At 41.8% G+C, this 17029-nt stretch overlaps 2 protein-coding genes across 7 annotated transcripts in view; both read left to right on the plus strand.

Moving 5' to 3' along the window:
• CPA6 (carboxypeptidase A6) overlaps positions 1 to 5647 on the plus strand; it is a 396768-nt gene extending 391121 nt beyond the window's left edge. For all 5 annotated transcript variants that reach the window (XM_081013425.1, XM_081013427.1, XM_081013426.1 and 2 more), the window contains 2 exons: positions 329 to 413; positions 4631 to 5647. In XM_081013425.1, the coding sequence (XP_080869551.1) occupies positions 329 to 413; positions 4631 to 4818 (273 nt within the window). In that variant the 3' untranslated portion in view covers positions 4819 to 5647. The remainder of the gene's footprint in view (positions 1 to 328; positions 414 to 4630) is intronic.
• A 10357-nt stretch (positions 5648 to 16004) lies between these two features.
• ARFGEF1 (ARF guanine nucleotide exchange factor 1) overlaps positions 16005 to 17029 on the plus strand; it is a 66271-nt gene continuing 65246 nt past the window's right edge. The window contains exon 1 of one of the 2 annotated variants that reach the window (XM_081013255.1): positions 16005 to 16899. In XM_081013255.1, the coding sequence (XP_080869381.1) occupies positions 16776 to 16899 (124 nt within the window). In that variant the 5' untranslated portion in view covers positions 16005 to 16775. The remainder of the gene's footprint in view (positions 16900 to 17029) is intronic. The other variant, XM_081013256.1, reaches the window with a different exon arrangement.

The following is a 17029-nucleotide window of genomic DNA, read 5'->3' on the forward strand; positions in this document are numbered from 1 at the left end:
TCACTGCTTTAAGGGTGGGGTCAGAGGCATCCTTTCTTATGCCTACTTTAATGCCATTGTTCAAATTAGTATCTAAGTCCACAAATCCTTACATGCAGTGACAGGCAACAGGCATATGGCAGCATACAAAGACTTCAGCCTGCTAAAATATGAACCAGATTATTTATGCTGGGTTTTGGAAGCTTTGAAATGGGAATGAAGTAAAAACAAGTTTGAGGAACATTGTCCTAAATTGTTGGATGTTACTTGAAATTCTGAGATAACTACAATTGTTTCTCTCATTCTCTCTCTGTTTGTTTTGTTTTGTTTTGTTTTGTTCCCTTCCCAGGAATCTGCTGCTTTTAACGCTGTAAATGCCTTGCAGTCAGTTTATGGGATAAGATACCGATATGGCCCTGCCTCCAGCACTTTGTGTAAGTTTCTCCAGTATGCTAGTTCATTAGTTTCCTATTTGTACTGTGTTAGCATTGTAGGCTGTGTTGTAAAGATGCAAGCAAACCATTTCAAAGAGAACTTTGTTCAGTCTGCTATGAGAAGCAAGAGACGGCTGCGTGAAATTTACATTATGTTGTTACACACCATCCTAATCTTTTTTAGTGGTGCGAGATTTCTGCGGTTCCAGACACTTACCTAGAGTTTCTGTTTCCTTTTGGGCATTGCAGAGACTGTGGTGTCTTTATCATATATGGTTTTATTTACATGCCATGTATATATACAACCTGCACCTAGATGGAGGGATTGCAGGACATTCACATCCTATGAGGGTCTGGCTTCCCTCTTAAGGGCAGCTTTGGATTCAAAGGACAACAAAATGTCATCCTCTGTGTTTCTTGGTCCCAACCTGTCACCTCCAACTCACATGGAGTTCTGCCCCTCCTTCCCCTTCTTGCTGCCAACTGGCTTCAAGGACCTCCCCCCAACCTAAGTCATTCAAAGCTGAAACTTGGACATTGTCTGCTACCATTGGCCTTTGCCTCTGCTATTCACTCAGAGCTGGAGGGGGCACCTCTCTGCTGTCTGGCAGTATTTACATTGCCAATCGTTCTTAATGGCCCAGTACAGTGGTACCTCGGGTTACATATGCTTCAGGTTACATATGCTTCAGGTTACAGACTCTGCTAACCCAGAAATGGTACCTCGGGTTAAGAACTTTGCTTCAGGATGAGAACAGAAATCGTGCTCCAGCGGCGCGGCAGCAGCAGAAGGCCCCATTAGCTAAAGTGATGCTTCAGGTTAAGAACAGTTTCAGGTTAAGAACGGACCTCTGGAACGAGTTAAGTACTTAACTCGAGGTACCACTATATTTTGCTCTCTTTGTTTCTTGCTAATGACCCTTCTTCTCCCAATGACTTCCTGAGCATGGGAAAGTGTTTGAACTGTCTTTTTGACACTACGGGATTCAGCAGTCTGGCAGCTTCCCTTAATACCCCAAGCATCAACTTATTCCTAACATTTACTAAATCTAAGAATTTAGGGAGATCTTGCCCTCACAAACTCATAACAATATTTACATGCCAGCCTGACACATGCCTTGTGCACAAGCAAAAACTCTTCCATGCATGTCCAGTGGAGGGAGCAATGTGCCCTTTATGTGCCAAACTCTTGTACCCCATGGGATGCCCACAGGACCTTGGATGGACTTTTCAGTAAGAATGGAGATTGTCCCTGGAAAGGAAAGCTGAAAAGCTCTCATGGGTGAGCAGAGCTCTGCATGCAATGCTTTGGGTCCCATCCAGTGACTGAAGTAGGATTTAAGAAGCCTAACTGTGTAGCCCAGATCTTCTTGATGTACTAATAATTGTAGCAATGGAGTCTAAGGCTGGCAAAAAAAACCCCAACCACCACCACTCTGCCTCTAGGAGACAATATAGGAGAATCTTTAGAGGGCGCTGAGAAACAACCGACATAATAAATGATGTTTGTGATTATTCAAATGCAGCTTTCAGTCCAGCTCACGGTATGGGCAACTAGTCAGAAGTTAACAGCTGGTGGTGCAAGTTGAATTCCCATTCATCAGAAGGGACATTCAGCCCATTCAGTGGTGTCTGAATGAGGACCACAGTGTGGATGAGCATCCAGACACGTATCTGAATGTGGGTCAGTTACAGGAACAAAATGCTTCCTTGCACGGATCTCTTTTGCTGATCAGGGCATATGTATTTTGAGCTTACAAGGATGTCTGGGTTGTCTCTTATCACATATTTGTAGAGAATATTGATGTACTGAGAATTCACTCAGTCTCTGGGTTATGTTCTTTTTGAATTCTGGGTTTAGATCACAATCATTTTGAAGACAATAAAAAACCAAAGTAAAATATCTTCAACAGGGAAATATTTTACAGAATATTAAAAATTCATCTTCTTCCCAGCGGAGTTTGGGATGTTTAAAGTCTGAATTTTCAATAACTGTCAGAGCCTGAATGGAAGTCTCCAGACAACTATGATAGACAAAAGAAATCCAGCAGCTTTATATAGCAAAGGAATATATGCTTCACTCGTTTGTTCTGATCTAAAACTTTGGAAGAACGAATGCAGAGAGAACTAAATGCTTTTCTTCAATCTACTGAAAATTTAGTGGTATAAAATGAAAAGTGGTATGAACATAGCCCAAGGACTAGGGCACCTGTGGCCCTTCAGATGCCACTGGGCTACAATTCCCTGACTGTTGGCTTGGGGTTGATGAGAATTAAAAGTGTAACAATATCCGTAAGGCCACAGGTTGCCACCGGTTTCCTAGACAAAATATTAACAGGACACTTCATTCCCTAAGGCAACCAACACCACAATCCTATAAACATCTACCCATAAGTAACCCCCACTGAGTTCAGGAGGCTTACTGCCGGGTAAGTGGGTATAGGATTGCAGCCTTTTCTGTTTTTTCATACCACCTGGTTAAGCATCCCCCGCCTTGCCCCAACTTCTAACAACATAATTCCTCATGCTGTTTTCAGCCACACAGCAACTGCCATGTCATGTCAGGTTTTTAAGTTTTAAAAAATAGATTTTTAAAAGATGTTGTTATAGTTAATGAAGACTATAGTGGGAGTGCTCAGCTTGTAGTTAGCCGCAGATTGCGCCATTCAACCCTTGTTTAATTCAGTACTTCGGTGTGGGAAAGCACAACAAATAAGAATTGCACTTCACTCATTCAGCACCAGTGGAAATGTGGGAGGTAGCGTGTTCTTTTTTCTTCTAGCCCACAGCAAGCTGAGTGCAGCTCGCGACAGGGATTAATGTTCTTCTTGAGAAATGTTATGATTAAGGCTGGAGTTCTGTACATATTTACCTGGGAGCAGGAAGTGGGGGATTTGATATAGTTGACGCTTAAAGATGATCTTGCCTGATTCACACTTTTCAAAACACTATGCAAACCATATCCATTCTTCACAATTTGTTGTTGTTGTTATTGTTGTTCTAATAATACTTATTTACATCCCTCCTTTTGCTCAAAACTGGGACTCGATGTGGAACACAAAAATTAGAACAAATACAGATAAAATACACATTGCTGAAAACATATAAAAGGCTATTGAAATTTGCAGTTATCCGAATTTTCAGTGCAGTTCTCCAGCCAAGTAATGTGTACAAAAATGCATATACTAAAGTCTGCATATAAATGCATATATTAGTGAAAATGGCATGCTGGAATGCATATGGGGAAACTGCATTGCAAATATGTGTATAGAGCGCAAAACTGAACATAAAATGTGTATAGTAAGGGAAATTCACAGGAAAAATGCTGATTGATTTCCATGAAATGGAGATGTGGAGAACTGGAGCTAAGGCTGGAAAGATGAGAAACTGAAAGTGACATGTTTATCCTTTCCTAGCTGGCAGTAAGTTTCATCGAACTCAGTAGGATTTAAATCTGACTAGACATGCATAGGATTGCATTGTTAGTAAATTGTAGGGAAGTTCTTCTTCCTAGCCTTTCCTTTCCTTGAGCCTGATCTTAGAAAATAAACTTCCATGTATCGTCTTACACACAAGGCAAGTTGAAACCTTTGTGAAAGGAGAAAGTAGAGAATGTTATCCATGCTATTTTGTTTTCCATTGTGTAATACGTAGATCTTCTTTAGAGTTAAAATTAATTACTTCAACCCTGGTCCTCTGAGTCATTGCAGCAGTGGAGAAGTGGTCAGGTTGATGCGGTTACTAAGTCTAAAACTTGCCAGTACTGTCAAATGGGCCACTCCAGCATCATGCAGTGCTAAGAAGCAGCATAGAAATGGATGAAGATGGGATTAGTGTCTCAGGTCACTGCAAGCTGATAGAACCAGGTCTGCCAGCACAAAATTGCCTTGGTAGTCAGCAGTTTGAACTCAATTACAAACCAGATATAGTGCAGCAAGGTGAAGGACTCCCTCTTGCCCCACCTGCAATATAGGTATTTTCACTGCACTACATACATCTACAGAATCAGGGAAGAGAGCTGATGAAACTGTTTTTGGATCAAATTTTAGTCCAACTTGCAAAGCTTCTTTCTCTTTGGCACCTCTGGATTTGAAGACATTTAGCGCCTTTGGAGTTGCTTAGAAAAACAACTTAAAATATAAACTTGTGGAATTAGCATGTCCTTTCATACACATCACTTAAAATTATTATTTTTTCCTTCCTCTTCCTTTTTCCAGATGTGAGTTCTGGCAGTTCTATGGATTGGGCATACAAAAATGGCATCCCATATGCGTTTGCATTTGAGCTGCGTGATACAGGTCATTTTGGATTTCTACTGCCGGAGACCCTAATTAAACCAACATGCACAGAGACCATGCTGGCTGTTAAAAATATAACCATGCATCTGCTGAAAAAATGTCACTAGGGTTTACAGCAAAGGGCCAAAACTGTATTTCTTTTTAACTGTTATTGAAAATGTTTATTACGGTACTTAGACAATGTCAAATCAATGGAGCCTAGAATCTGTCCTGCTGGTGGAGATAATCAAGGGGGGGGGAATGACATTCACACTACATGTAGGTTGAAGAGTGTGATACATATTCAGGGCTATGTGTATAATGGAATCATACCACTCAAGTGTAGACATCGGTTTTGAGCTGGAAAGAATATGGGTTGGCAAGGCTGAAGAAATTCTAAGAGCTGGGGATGAGACTACAGCAGAGATGGGGAACCTGTAGCCTTTAAATGTGGGACTCTAACACCTGTCAGCCACATGTAGCATGACCAGAGGTCAGGGATGATGGGAGTTGGAGTCCAGTGTGATTTTCTTTGAACAGTGTATGAAAAATAAATGTCAACCCTGTCAAGGAGGTTTCCCAAGTCCTCCCTCCAAGCTACTAATCAATCACATACAGGCACTGAACGGGTTCCAGGTTTTATTGACATCTTCCACCAACTACAGAGCATCAAACAGCAAGTTTTAAAAATGGCATGTGTCCCCCCCCCCCCCCCCAGCAGGTTAACTCAAAGATTTACAGGAGCCGGGGAATGCTGGCAGCCAGCCAGCCCCATCACATGCTCCCACTTTGGGGACTAATTGTTACCACCTGCCTGAGGGGCCCCACCCAGCGGTACTTGCTCACAGGATCACTACTTCATGACAAGCCCTGGCCCTCTGTTATTAGCATAAATAATTGTTGTGGTGCTCACCACAGCAATTAACACATCGTCTCTGAGTTGGCAAGAATGGACTGTACAAGCTGGCGGAAATGACTGGCAGAATCCGAGACCAGAGAGAAGAGACGGTGAAAGAAGACTGGAAGAAATTTAAAGACTATTTACAGAAATATTGTAAAATTAAGGAATCTTAGAAGGATGTTGGATAGAAACTAAGGGTTTTTCAGCTGTAATGCTTTAAGAGATATGAAAAAAGGTTTGCAACTGGGTAATTTCAATGGTAAGGATTTGCTGAACTAACAAATTGAACTGGAATACAAAAAAGGGAGGTATGAGGAGGTCCGGGGAAATAAGTATAAGGAAGATAGGTTATGGAAATTTTATGTCTTTTTAACTGTTTTATTTGGTATGCTTTTTTTATTTTCTACTTCTTTGTTTATATTTAAAAAAAAAATATTCCTTTTTTTTCTGTATTTTTGGTATTGTTTGAAACTTTAATAAATATCATTTTAAAAAAAATGGACTGTACAAGGAGGGTGCAACCTTTGTTTGTCAAAAACTGCATTTCCTCAGTGGTAGTTCGCTGGGGGTCATATACCAGAAGTGAAAGCAGAGTAACATGGACGGGACAACTAATTTTGTCTTTCTGCCACTCCTTTCCCTCCCAACTACCCACCTTTTTTCTCACCCTCTTTTTTTCCACCCTGTTTCTCTTTCAGTCACCATTCCCCCCCCCCAATATTTTTCTGCTTCTTGAAATTTGGCAGAGGGCCACAGCTTGCCCACACTTAGCCTGGAGAATAAAATATGTGAGCCTTATTGCTTAGGGGATTGTGGAACAGTGATCCAGTCCAGCTGTAGTCTGGAATTTTTGCTGATGGACATCATTATTGCTGATGGACAACATCCATATTTGGATATGAAGTAAGATGTGCTTTCTAGTCTAGAAAATGATGGAGCTTCCACATGAGAAACTCCTTCATTGGATTGGGGTGAAAATGTGCAACTGTACTGGCCTTTGCTTCCTTGATACTTCTTTTAACATCAGTTGTAAATGGAAATTTTATATATTTTGTTTTGAATAACACCGGAATTTGTTAAATAAAGCACATTTTTAATTAAAATGGCCTGATATTACTGCTGCTGTGATTCTGAAAGAGAAGTGATGGTCACCCATGACGGGCTGTAACATATATTCCCAATTCTTTTGGCTTGCAAAATTAAATTGCGAACTGCAAAAATACATCACTTTCATCCTCATTAATTTAGCTACCATGTAGTCACTGATAGCCTTTTTCTCCGTTAATTTTTATAATCATATTTTAGCCATTCAAGTTGGCAACCATCACTACTTGGACTTAACCCTATTATTTTGCCAAGTGAGGAATCGTGATCAAACAATTGACATGTAATTTTATGTTAAAATATCCTCTCCAAAGTGCATTCGGAAGAAATAACTTCCTAATAGATTGGTGGTTCTTCATCACTTATCATTTGCAGCAGTTTCCCTAGGAGTGTTCACATACCTTTTAAACAATATACTTAAAAATGAACAGACTTATATGAGCAAACCCTCAAAAAAATTGATAGTTTTTTCTCTCTGATATTGGCTGCCATTTTTAGCATTTCAATGGGCAGAAGGAAGAAATGTGTGCCGTGACACCTTTTATTTTTCATCAGTTACTAACCAGCTAAAATGGAAAACTTTGACTCTAATTCATGGAGAGTCGCAGGCTAACCAAACCACTGCGCACACACAAAAATGAATTCTGAGTGGAGGCACTGCAACAGCACCTTTTTATTCAAAAGGCAGATGAGTGTTTGGACCAGAAGGCCTTTTCCTCATTCTTCTTGACTGACAGAAATTGAGCAGTCAGGCAGAACCATCCAGCTGTCTTCATGTTGCAGTCCCTTGCAAAGTATCTCCCCTGGGTGAAAAATGCCAGGTCACCTATTGGATGGGTTGCCCCTCCATTAAGACATCAGGGAGTCTACATATGAATAATACATTAAATCAGTAATTGAAAGAATCCCATTGAGGTACATGGAGGGGCCCTTGCACATTAAAAATGCAACATTAACAATGGTGGGGATAGCTCATGTGTGTTGTAAATTAAAAGAATACAGTATTTATTATTGGCCTTATACTACATACTTTGCATTAAGGGAGACAAGGCTTAAACCATTTTATCCCTGTGGTAGGCTGCAACACCTCCTTTTTAAACAGTTACATTTCAATATATGTGCATCTTTTGCTAAGTAGGCTGTATATTGCTTTAAATTATGAATGAATTAGAGCTTATTATGATTCCTAAACTGGAATGCATTTTGTGTTCCAGGCAGGCAGAAGCACCATCAGGTTTAAATGTTAACTACAGATTATTGTGTTTTGAGATGTGAACAAACATGACTGGAGTTAAGTGTGTGAAGGATAAGTACTCCTTTATCCAGCCTGCTGGTATTGCAAAGCTATTGTGTTATTATGCCAACAAACTGTTGAAGACATGTCACCAAATGTATTGCTTCTAGTGAGGGGGGAATTCATTGTGGGGAGGTACATACATAACATCTATCTATAAACTGGAAGCATAATTTTGAGATTAAAATCAATATACAGTGGAACCTCAGTTTTCGAATGTAATCCGTTCCGGAAGACTGTTCGAAAACCGAGGATGCAAAGTCAATGGGAAAAATTGAAAAACGTGCCTCAGAAGCCATTCGGCTTCTGAAAATCGTTTGAAAACTGATGCATTCACTTCCGGGTTGTTGGCGAATTTTTCAGCTTCCAAGGCGTTCGACAACCGAGATTCCACTGTATAATTACAGATTTGGTTATTACTTAATGTGGCACACCATTTCTGAGAATCACCACACCCTGTAAGACTCTTCAACGACATGTTACTGTTTTAGAAAAGGGTGTTCCAGCACTGTTGAAAATGACAGGTCTAGTTTTAAAAACTGAGAAGTGCTTCTCCTTCCTACAGAATATCATCCACTGTAGGAAGTGACCTACAGTTGTTGGGTGGTTATGTGTTTTCCTCTTCTGGACCTTCATATGCAACAGTGTGAAGTTCAGCTGCGCTCCTCCATCCCACTCCAGCAGAACTGTTGTAACACCCATTCAATATACACCTGGACCATGCAAAAGAGAAGCAACCACTAGCACAGCACTGTGAATGACAGCAGCTGTGATGGAGACATTGCAGTGCAAAAGCAAGGGGTACAACTGCTGCCAAGAATTGGGACTTTTGCACCTCATCCTGCACCACTGTCTCGCTATAAAGAATCATAGGGCATGGGGAAGTTTGTAGCCTTGTTCCTTAGAAATATCACTACATGCTGGAGTTGAACCTATCGTCAGAAAGGGTAAAAAAAAATCAAAATCATCACCCATTACTGCATCCCACTTACGTTTCTTTTCACCCCCTCCAAAAAAAATTAGCTAATGAGGAAATCTGAACACTATACTAAGTCTTAACCTTTGGTGGAATTAAAATCCTGAACCTGTTTTAAATATGTGAACTTTCTCACATACCTACGCGGGCTCTTTCACTCGGAAACAAGATGTCTTTCTGCACAGTGTGTACTGTATGATGTTTTATGTAATGGTACAAGTGTAGCACTTAATTGGCAAATCATACAGTTGCTAAAAGCAAGCCGACTGCTCCAAGTGTCTGCATTCTATCCTGGAAAAGCACAGATACGTGGCTTGGTTGATGTGATCCCTAATGCTTCGTGATAATGCATGCACACTTTTTTTGAGGTACATGAAAAGCACTCTTTAATCCACTATAATATGCAGCTGCGAGGCTACCCTCAGGAGTAATTTGCCTCCATCATGGCTAGCATGCTGTCTTCACTCTGGGCTCTTCCTTTTCATTGCCAAGTTTAACCCTCAATGTAATGTAACCCTAACCCTAAAACGGATGACAATACTATGGTGTTACTAGAATGGTTTGTAGTGATTCTGTATGAGAAAACAACTCATAAAACCAGTGGATTGCGCAGTCAGTGAAGCAAGGCAGCATGTGTTTTCAAGAAGGTCACAATCTCTGGAGAATATTCCAATAACACAGGCAGATATCAAACAGTAGACTATGTGTGACTCTGTCTGGAAGGACACATATGAAGAGAAGTATTTTATTTTTTCAAAGAGATTCAGTACTGAAAGGTCCTGCAAACTGGGATCAGGAGAAGAAGAAAAATGTGTCTCAGTAGCAAGCAAAGTGGACAATTCCTAACTCAAAAATTAGTATCAGTCTCATGATGTTCAGGGTGGGGGGAGGCTACTATCAGGTAAATAGATACAGAGTTGAAACCTTACTCATTAACTCATCAAGACTTTGCTAACTTTTGGTTAAATCTTAATTTATAATCCTTCACTAGATATTTAGCTCTCTGCTTCTATCTAATATTTGGGAGGAAAGAGGTAATCAAGCCTATTGTCCCCCTGTCAGAAGATCAGTGCGTGAAGAGGCTTGAGCTGGTTGCTCCAGCTGTGCCATATGGCTCTCAACAGCCACTCTTACCACTTTTGTAAGTTTAACTGCCTGTGCAACTTTTCTGACTGATGTATGGAAAAGCACATGAACCAGACCTTTGAAGACTTTGTAAGTAAACCAATTTTTAACTTCCCAAATGTGAAGTTTTTTCCTATGCTTTAAAAGAGTATTAGGCATATTCATGAAGGCTAAATCTTTCAATGGCTACTAGCCATAATGGCTATGCTCCCTGGTCAAAGGCAGTATGCTCTGAATACCAGTTACTGGAAACTACAGGAGGGGAGTTGCTCTTGCACTTAGGTCCTGCTGGCAGGCCTCCTATGAGCTTTTGACCGGAGGTTATGGGATTTATAGTCTAAGAACATCTGGGGAAGGATGAGTTAATGGTTTTAAGATTAAAAGCAGTATTGTAAACTGCTCCCAGAAACAATCTAGGAGTTAGTGCAGCTGATAAAGTATTGACATAATATGACATAAATACCCGGTCACAGTTGATGATCTTGCAGCTCTGTTTCGGCCTACTGTAGTTTTGGGGGCTGTCTTTAAAGGCAGTCTTACATACAACTCATTGCAAAAACACGGGAAGTTCCTTGCCCATAAATAACTGTGATTGAGTTATCCTCATCCAGGTGTGCTTGCAAATCTCTTATGTATTTCTGAAGGACTGCGATGCAACACCAGGCAAAATGTGTGATCATAGTATTTGCATAGCTTTCACACTATTGTCAGGAAAACAAACAGCTCTTCCAAAAATTATTTTTAAATGGTTAGTATTAGATAGATCAGGTGCTTAGATGAGTTATTGCTGTGATCCTGTATTATGTCTTTTTAGACAAGAATTATTGTAGTTTCCATGCAATTTCACCTCCTGTGTTATTCATATTTAAAACATTTCATTCCTTCCATGCAACCTGTTAATAATGGGAAGGTTGAGATACCAGTTATTGCATTTTTTGACAGGAAATAAGTAGCTGGTCTTGCTGGAGGAAAGAATCATGCAGATCCAAATATCCCTTCTTTGCAGTTAAAAGCGGTAATTGCTCCAGTCTCATTGCTTCCCACCTTAATTCACATGACTTTATGACCTCTCCATCTGAGCCTTTCTACCAAGATATTAAAATGCCTTCAGGGATGAACAGCTGAAACCATCCTTGTTATTCATAGTACTATAATCCAAAAAGTAAAAGGATAAAAAATATTTCCTGCGCTAAATTCTCATTCAGCATTTCATAATTCTTTGTACTTTAGTTCATTAAAATAGTGAAATAATTATTAAAATCAAGTTGAAAATACCTCAAAGAAATGCATAGGAGTCTCGCAAACAGAATTTGCGCATAGAAAAATGGGTTGCTAAGCATGAATATGACTTGCGTTTTCCCCTTTCTTTCACCTTCCAATTTTCATCCTAATCAGTTTCCGCTCTACAAGACATCCATATATTTTATCCTGGCAACATCACGTCAGCTTCAGAAATCTTCAGATGTGCTTTGTGCCGGTAAGTAAAAAATCCAGTATTCCCCACTCAATATTCAAAATTATTTTGCAATCTAATAACTGGATCATTAAACTCAACACACACCATTTAAATCTTACTGTGGAGTGTGGGCACAGGCATTTTGGGTTGTATCCAATGTTGTTCCTACTCAGCATAGGCCCATTGAAATTAAAGGAAACAACTAACTTAGGTTCATTAATTTAAATAAGTCTATTCTAGTAAAACTTTGTTGGATACAGTCCTCTGTTTATAAAGAAGTAGGATTTTTAAAGTATGAGGAATAAATGGTGAATTCTATTTAGTGAATCCTATATATCAAGTTTCTCCAACTATGGGTCTTTATATTTTTGTTGGACTACAACTCCCATCATTCTGAGCCAGCATGTTGTTGTTCAACGTCTTTATAAATGACAAAGGAATTGTGGGGATGCTTATCAACTCTGCAGTTTACACCAAACTGGGAGGGGTAGCTAATGCTGCAGAAGATTCAAAATTACCTGAACAGATTGGAGAACAGGGCCCAAACTAACAATGAATTTCAAAAGGGACAAATGTAAACGTCTGCATTTAGGCAGGAAGAACTAGATGTACAAATATAAGATGGGGGAAACCCAAGATATTTTTTTTCATAGGGAACTCACCAGAACTCAATTCTGGCACCTCTCAGGTGGGAGCCATTGCCATTCTAAGAGAACGAGGGAGGCATTCATGGTCAATTCCGGCACCTCTTTTTCTATAAAAAATAGCACTGGGACATCTGGCTTACTAGCAGTACATGTGAAAAGGACCTAAGGGTCTTAGTGGACCAGAAGCTTACCATGAGTCAACAGTGTGATGCAGCAGCAAAAAATGCTAATGCTATTTTAGGCGGCATCAACTCAAATATTGTGTCCAGATCAAGTGAAGTAATAGTACCACTCTATTCTGCATTGGTCAAACCACACCTGAATACTGTCCAATTCTCGACACCACAATTTAAGGATATTGACAAGCTGGAATGTGTGCAGAGGAGGGCAACCAAGATAATCAAGCCTTATGAGGAACAATGGAAGGAACTGGGTATGTTTCTCCTGTGGAGGTTGTGGACTCTCCTTCCTTGGAGGTTTTTAAGTAGAGGTTGCATGGCCATCTGTCTTGGATGCTTTAGTTGAGATTTCTGCATTGCAGGGGATTGGACTAGATGGCCCTTGGGGTTCCTTCCAACTCTATGATTCTATGATTGTATGAATTCCTCTTGGTGATTCCCCCCCCCCCATGTTGCCACAACAGTGGTGACAAATTTAATATCCTGGGCCTGCTATGCCATGCATGGATCGGGGCCCTGCAATCCCCTCCCCAATCTATTGCCAATAATTCCTGTTTATGTATGCATATTAACTCAGCCTAGGGCTGTTGCAAATATATTGTAAAGATACATTGTCTCGATATTTTAATGCAAAATCCACAATTTTCTGCTTCCACTGCAGGCTTCCCACAGGGATCTGGTTGGCCACTGTGGTAACAGGATACAGGACTAGATGGTCCAGCAGATGTACCAGAACAAAACAAAAAGCTTGCCAACACTGGATATGCAAAACTGCATACACCACATATAATAGCTCATTGTCAAAACCAGTTGGTAAATGCAGAGTAATTTTTTAAAAAAAACAATAATAGTTTCCTTCCAAATAACCACAGTGACACCTAAACAAGCCCTGCCTAAATTGCTTTAAATGAGAGGGAGAGAGATTGGCTAAATATTAATGTGCCCATTGTTGACACTGCTGCCATTGGAGTCCCCCCACCCCATGAACCAATGTCCTGCCATTAAAGCTGCAGCATTGCTGCTACTTGCCTCCACTATTCACTCACTCCCATACTCCCATTGATGCTAATATGGCTCCTTTAGTAATTGCTCCTGCCCCTGGATAAACATATTGGTGAGGAAGAGTGTGTGAGGTGACTGACTGAAGGCAAAAGTGAGCAGACATACTGCAAACCATACTGTCAAGCAGGGATTGGTGTCATGTGCTCAGACCATCTTGACCCATGGAGCAACCTGACCACTAAAATCTGTGCCAGCTGCAGTTTCCAAATGATTTAAAAATGCAGCCCTATATATAACACATTTCAGTCGGCTAACCTAGACGTTACTAGGGCATAGACTACAACAGTAATGGATCCAGAAATATCCCATGACTGCTACTTCAGAGGGAGTGCAATCCATTCCAGAACAAGCCATGGCCCACCCATCCAGTCTAGGGAACAGCCCATGAAGTCTTAACAGTATTAAGCTTCAGCTTTAGCTTCATCCAGTCCATAGCCAAGGCCAGACATCCATAGGCATTGATCCAATGATTTCTTTAGACCTAGTGGGACTATTTTTTAAAAAAACTTTTCTTTTAAAGTATAACAGACCCCCTGAGTCACATCACAAATTGTTTTGGATCCTGGCCATGAATTGTTAACACAGGGACAACTGATAGGGCAAAGACAACCGCAGGGGAAAGCAACAGTGCATTTTGCAGAAATAAGGTACTATGCTATCAGGCCAAAAATTACTCCCCGCCCCCATAAAGGTCTTTTGTGATTGCCTGTCACTTAAGTACTCCACTTTCATGTAGTGGCCAGGAGCCTTCTAACCAATTCATTTTTCTTAGGCCAAACATTTATGAGAATTGCTATTGGTCCCTGACATTTTAGACTTGTAAAATGGTGACAGATATTTTAGCTACCCAGGCTTTAAGGAATTAAAAAGCCAAGCATACACACAGGCACACGAGTTGTAGATGGCAAGGCAGGCATCTCAGTATTTCAGAGAATTCATAATTTTAAGTGTTTCAGTCAAAGAGAAAAAAGCTGGCAGTTAATAACATTGGTACTCCTTATTTTTACTTTGACAAACATTTTCCGTGACTCAGGCCTTACATTATATTGTATTTATACTATATCATTTATTAAATATACTAAAAAGCAGTGTCATCTACTTAATAAAAACAAAATTAAAGCATGACTGAAGTTTCTTTGGCATTGCTACCTATCCAAAAGTGTAAATTGCAATCCTCACACTGCATTCACAGTATATTAATTTTATTTTATTTTTTGAGCACAACTTGAATAGTCTAGAATTAAGACAAATAGATCAAAAGGATCATTAAATACCTGTAGAGTGGAGCATGGGTATCTGTGCTAGAGGTGATTGTGTGTGGATTAATTTAAACTAGGTTTGCAGGGACAATGCGTCAGGTTATTTGAGGAACAGCTTTCTCTATGTACCTGCAGCTACTTTAGCAACAGCATGGGCCCAGCAAAGAGAGAAATTTCAGAGTGAAAATTTAAAGCGCTTTACTTTGCCTGGATAGAGTCCCTAATACATTATGACAAAAATGTAAAAATAGTGGGTGCTTCTCTCTCTCCCTCCCTCTCTCTTTTAAATGTGAGACCTAGAAGCAGATCCACAGAGTGTAGTTCTACCTGAGGATTTTAGCAAAGTATACGAAAACTAGAAAAGTAGGGTAGGAAAACAGGGACGACATAATTTGGTTTAACTTGTATTGCTTCTAATTGTATTAATTCACTCTTCAATTCTTGCCCTCAAAAAGGGGGACAGGAAGACCTACCAGGTATTGAACCTCTGACTTTTGGTATTGAAAGCATGTACGCTAGCACACTGCTCGCTGATGTCTTTCACAGCTAAATGAAAATGCTAGAAAACAAGTCTGGAACATGTGGCATCCAGGCATGTTTTAAAAATGGTTTTACCACCTTCTTAATGTCATTCCACTACACAAATTGTAGGGTTAGATGATAGGTCTGGCTATCCATGCATGGTGTAAAGCCATGATTCACAGCATGCAAACAGGCTTACCTAAGGAAGTTCAGTCAGGTGTTAGGGCTATGTAAACTGATTACAGTACTGGCTATCTCTCAGCTTTTTTCTTAGGTGTGGCTTAACTGGACAACATGAAGAAACTTCCATTTGTTCATTCACCCTGATTGCAATCCCAGCCATACTTACTTTGAAGTAATGCGCTTTAGTTTCCAGTAATAAATTAGGCGACATGGCTGTGTGAGTCTGTTACAGTAAAAATATATAAGGTATATTGTGGCATCTTCAAACCCAACATATTGTGGCATAATTCTTTATGGAACACAACCCACCATTAGTTACATAAAGTGTGTGTGTGTGTGTGTATAAAATATTTGATAAATCTTCTTGTATATAATGTATTTGACAAAGAGAACTCTAGTCCACAAAAGTTTGTATCACAGCCTTGAAGGTTCCACTTCTTGGTTTGCCTCCAAAACGTTAAGAGCTCACAGTCAGTGTCATTTCTATGCAATCTTCAAACGACCACAAAAAAAAAAAGCACAGTGGCCGACAAACCCCTTGCGATTTGCCCCATCACCACAGAGCGAGCAGTGAGACATATCTGCCCGAAAGGAGGCATGGAGGAGAAGGCGGGGCTCCAATCCGAGGTAACAAGCAGAGCGGGCGAGCTTCCTTTGGCTAGCCGGAAGGAGTCTCTGCCAGCACTGGGAAGCGTCTGAGGGGAAATCCGAAGTGACAGGGGCAAAGGAGAGAGAAGCCCCCGCCGCGTAGGAACTCTGTGAGGGAGGCTGAGCGCGCTCTGGTCTGCAGCCTCGGCGCCGCTCAGCCTCTTTCCCTCTTTCCCCCATTGCTCTCCGGCGCAGGAGGCGGCGGCGGCGGCGAGGCCCCTCCCCTCCTCACACCTGTAGCGCGGGGCCGACCGCCTGTCCCGCCCGGCTCAGCCTCGCCAGCGCTGCTGCTGGTGTTGCTCGCTCCCTGCGGCTGCGCCTCCTCCCGGTCTTGGAGAAACAGCAGCAGCAGCCGCCGCTGCCGCTTCCTCCTCTGCAGCCACTCGGGCCGCGGCGGCCTTGACGTCGTTTCCTTCCAACATGGCGAGCGCAGGAGGAGGTTGCTGCTGCTGCTGCCGCCGCCGCTGCTATTGCTCCTACTGCCGCCGCCGCCGCTGCTGCTAATGGAGGCGGAGGCCAGCCGGGTCTGAGGGCTGCGCGTTCTCCGGAGGGCCAGTTCTCCTTTCCCCCCACCCCGAGCGAGGTCCGCAGTCGCCGCTCTTGCCCGAGCCCAGCCCGGAGGTGGGAAGAAGCTGCGCTTGGGGCTCCTTCGCCAGGGGTGCCGCCCGGGCAGCTGCGGCTTGAGGCACCGAACCAGCTCCCTCTTCTCCCCTCTCTCCCTGCGCCCCCATGTATGAGGGGAAGAAGACAAAAAACATGTTCCTGACCCGGGCCTTGGAGAAGATCCTGGCCGACAAGGAGGTGAAGAAGGCGCACCATTCCCAGCTGCGCAAAGCCTGCGAGGTGGCCCTAGGTAAATCTGGGGAGCTGCGGGGAGGGAGGAGGAGCAGGGGAGGGAGCCCGAGGCACCTGCAGAGGCGAAGGGAAGGCAGGCCGGGGCCTTGCGCTGGATTAGGGCAGCTGTCATTGTGGGGACGAGGCTG

Source organism: Podarcis pityusensis, assembly GCF_964106645.2.
Source record: "Podarcis pityusensis genome assembly, chromosome: 7".
NCBI lineage: Eukaryota > Metazoa > Chordata > Lepidosauria > Squamata > Lacertidae > Podarcis > Podarcis pityusensis.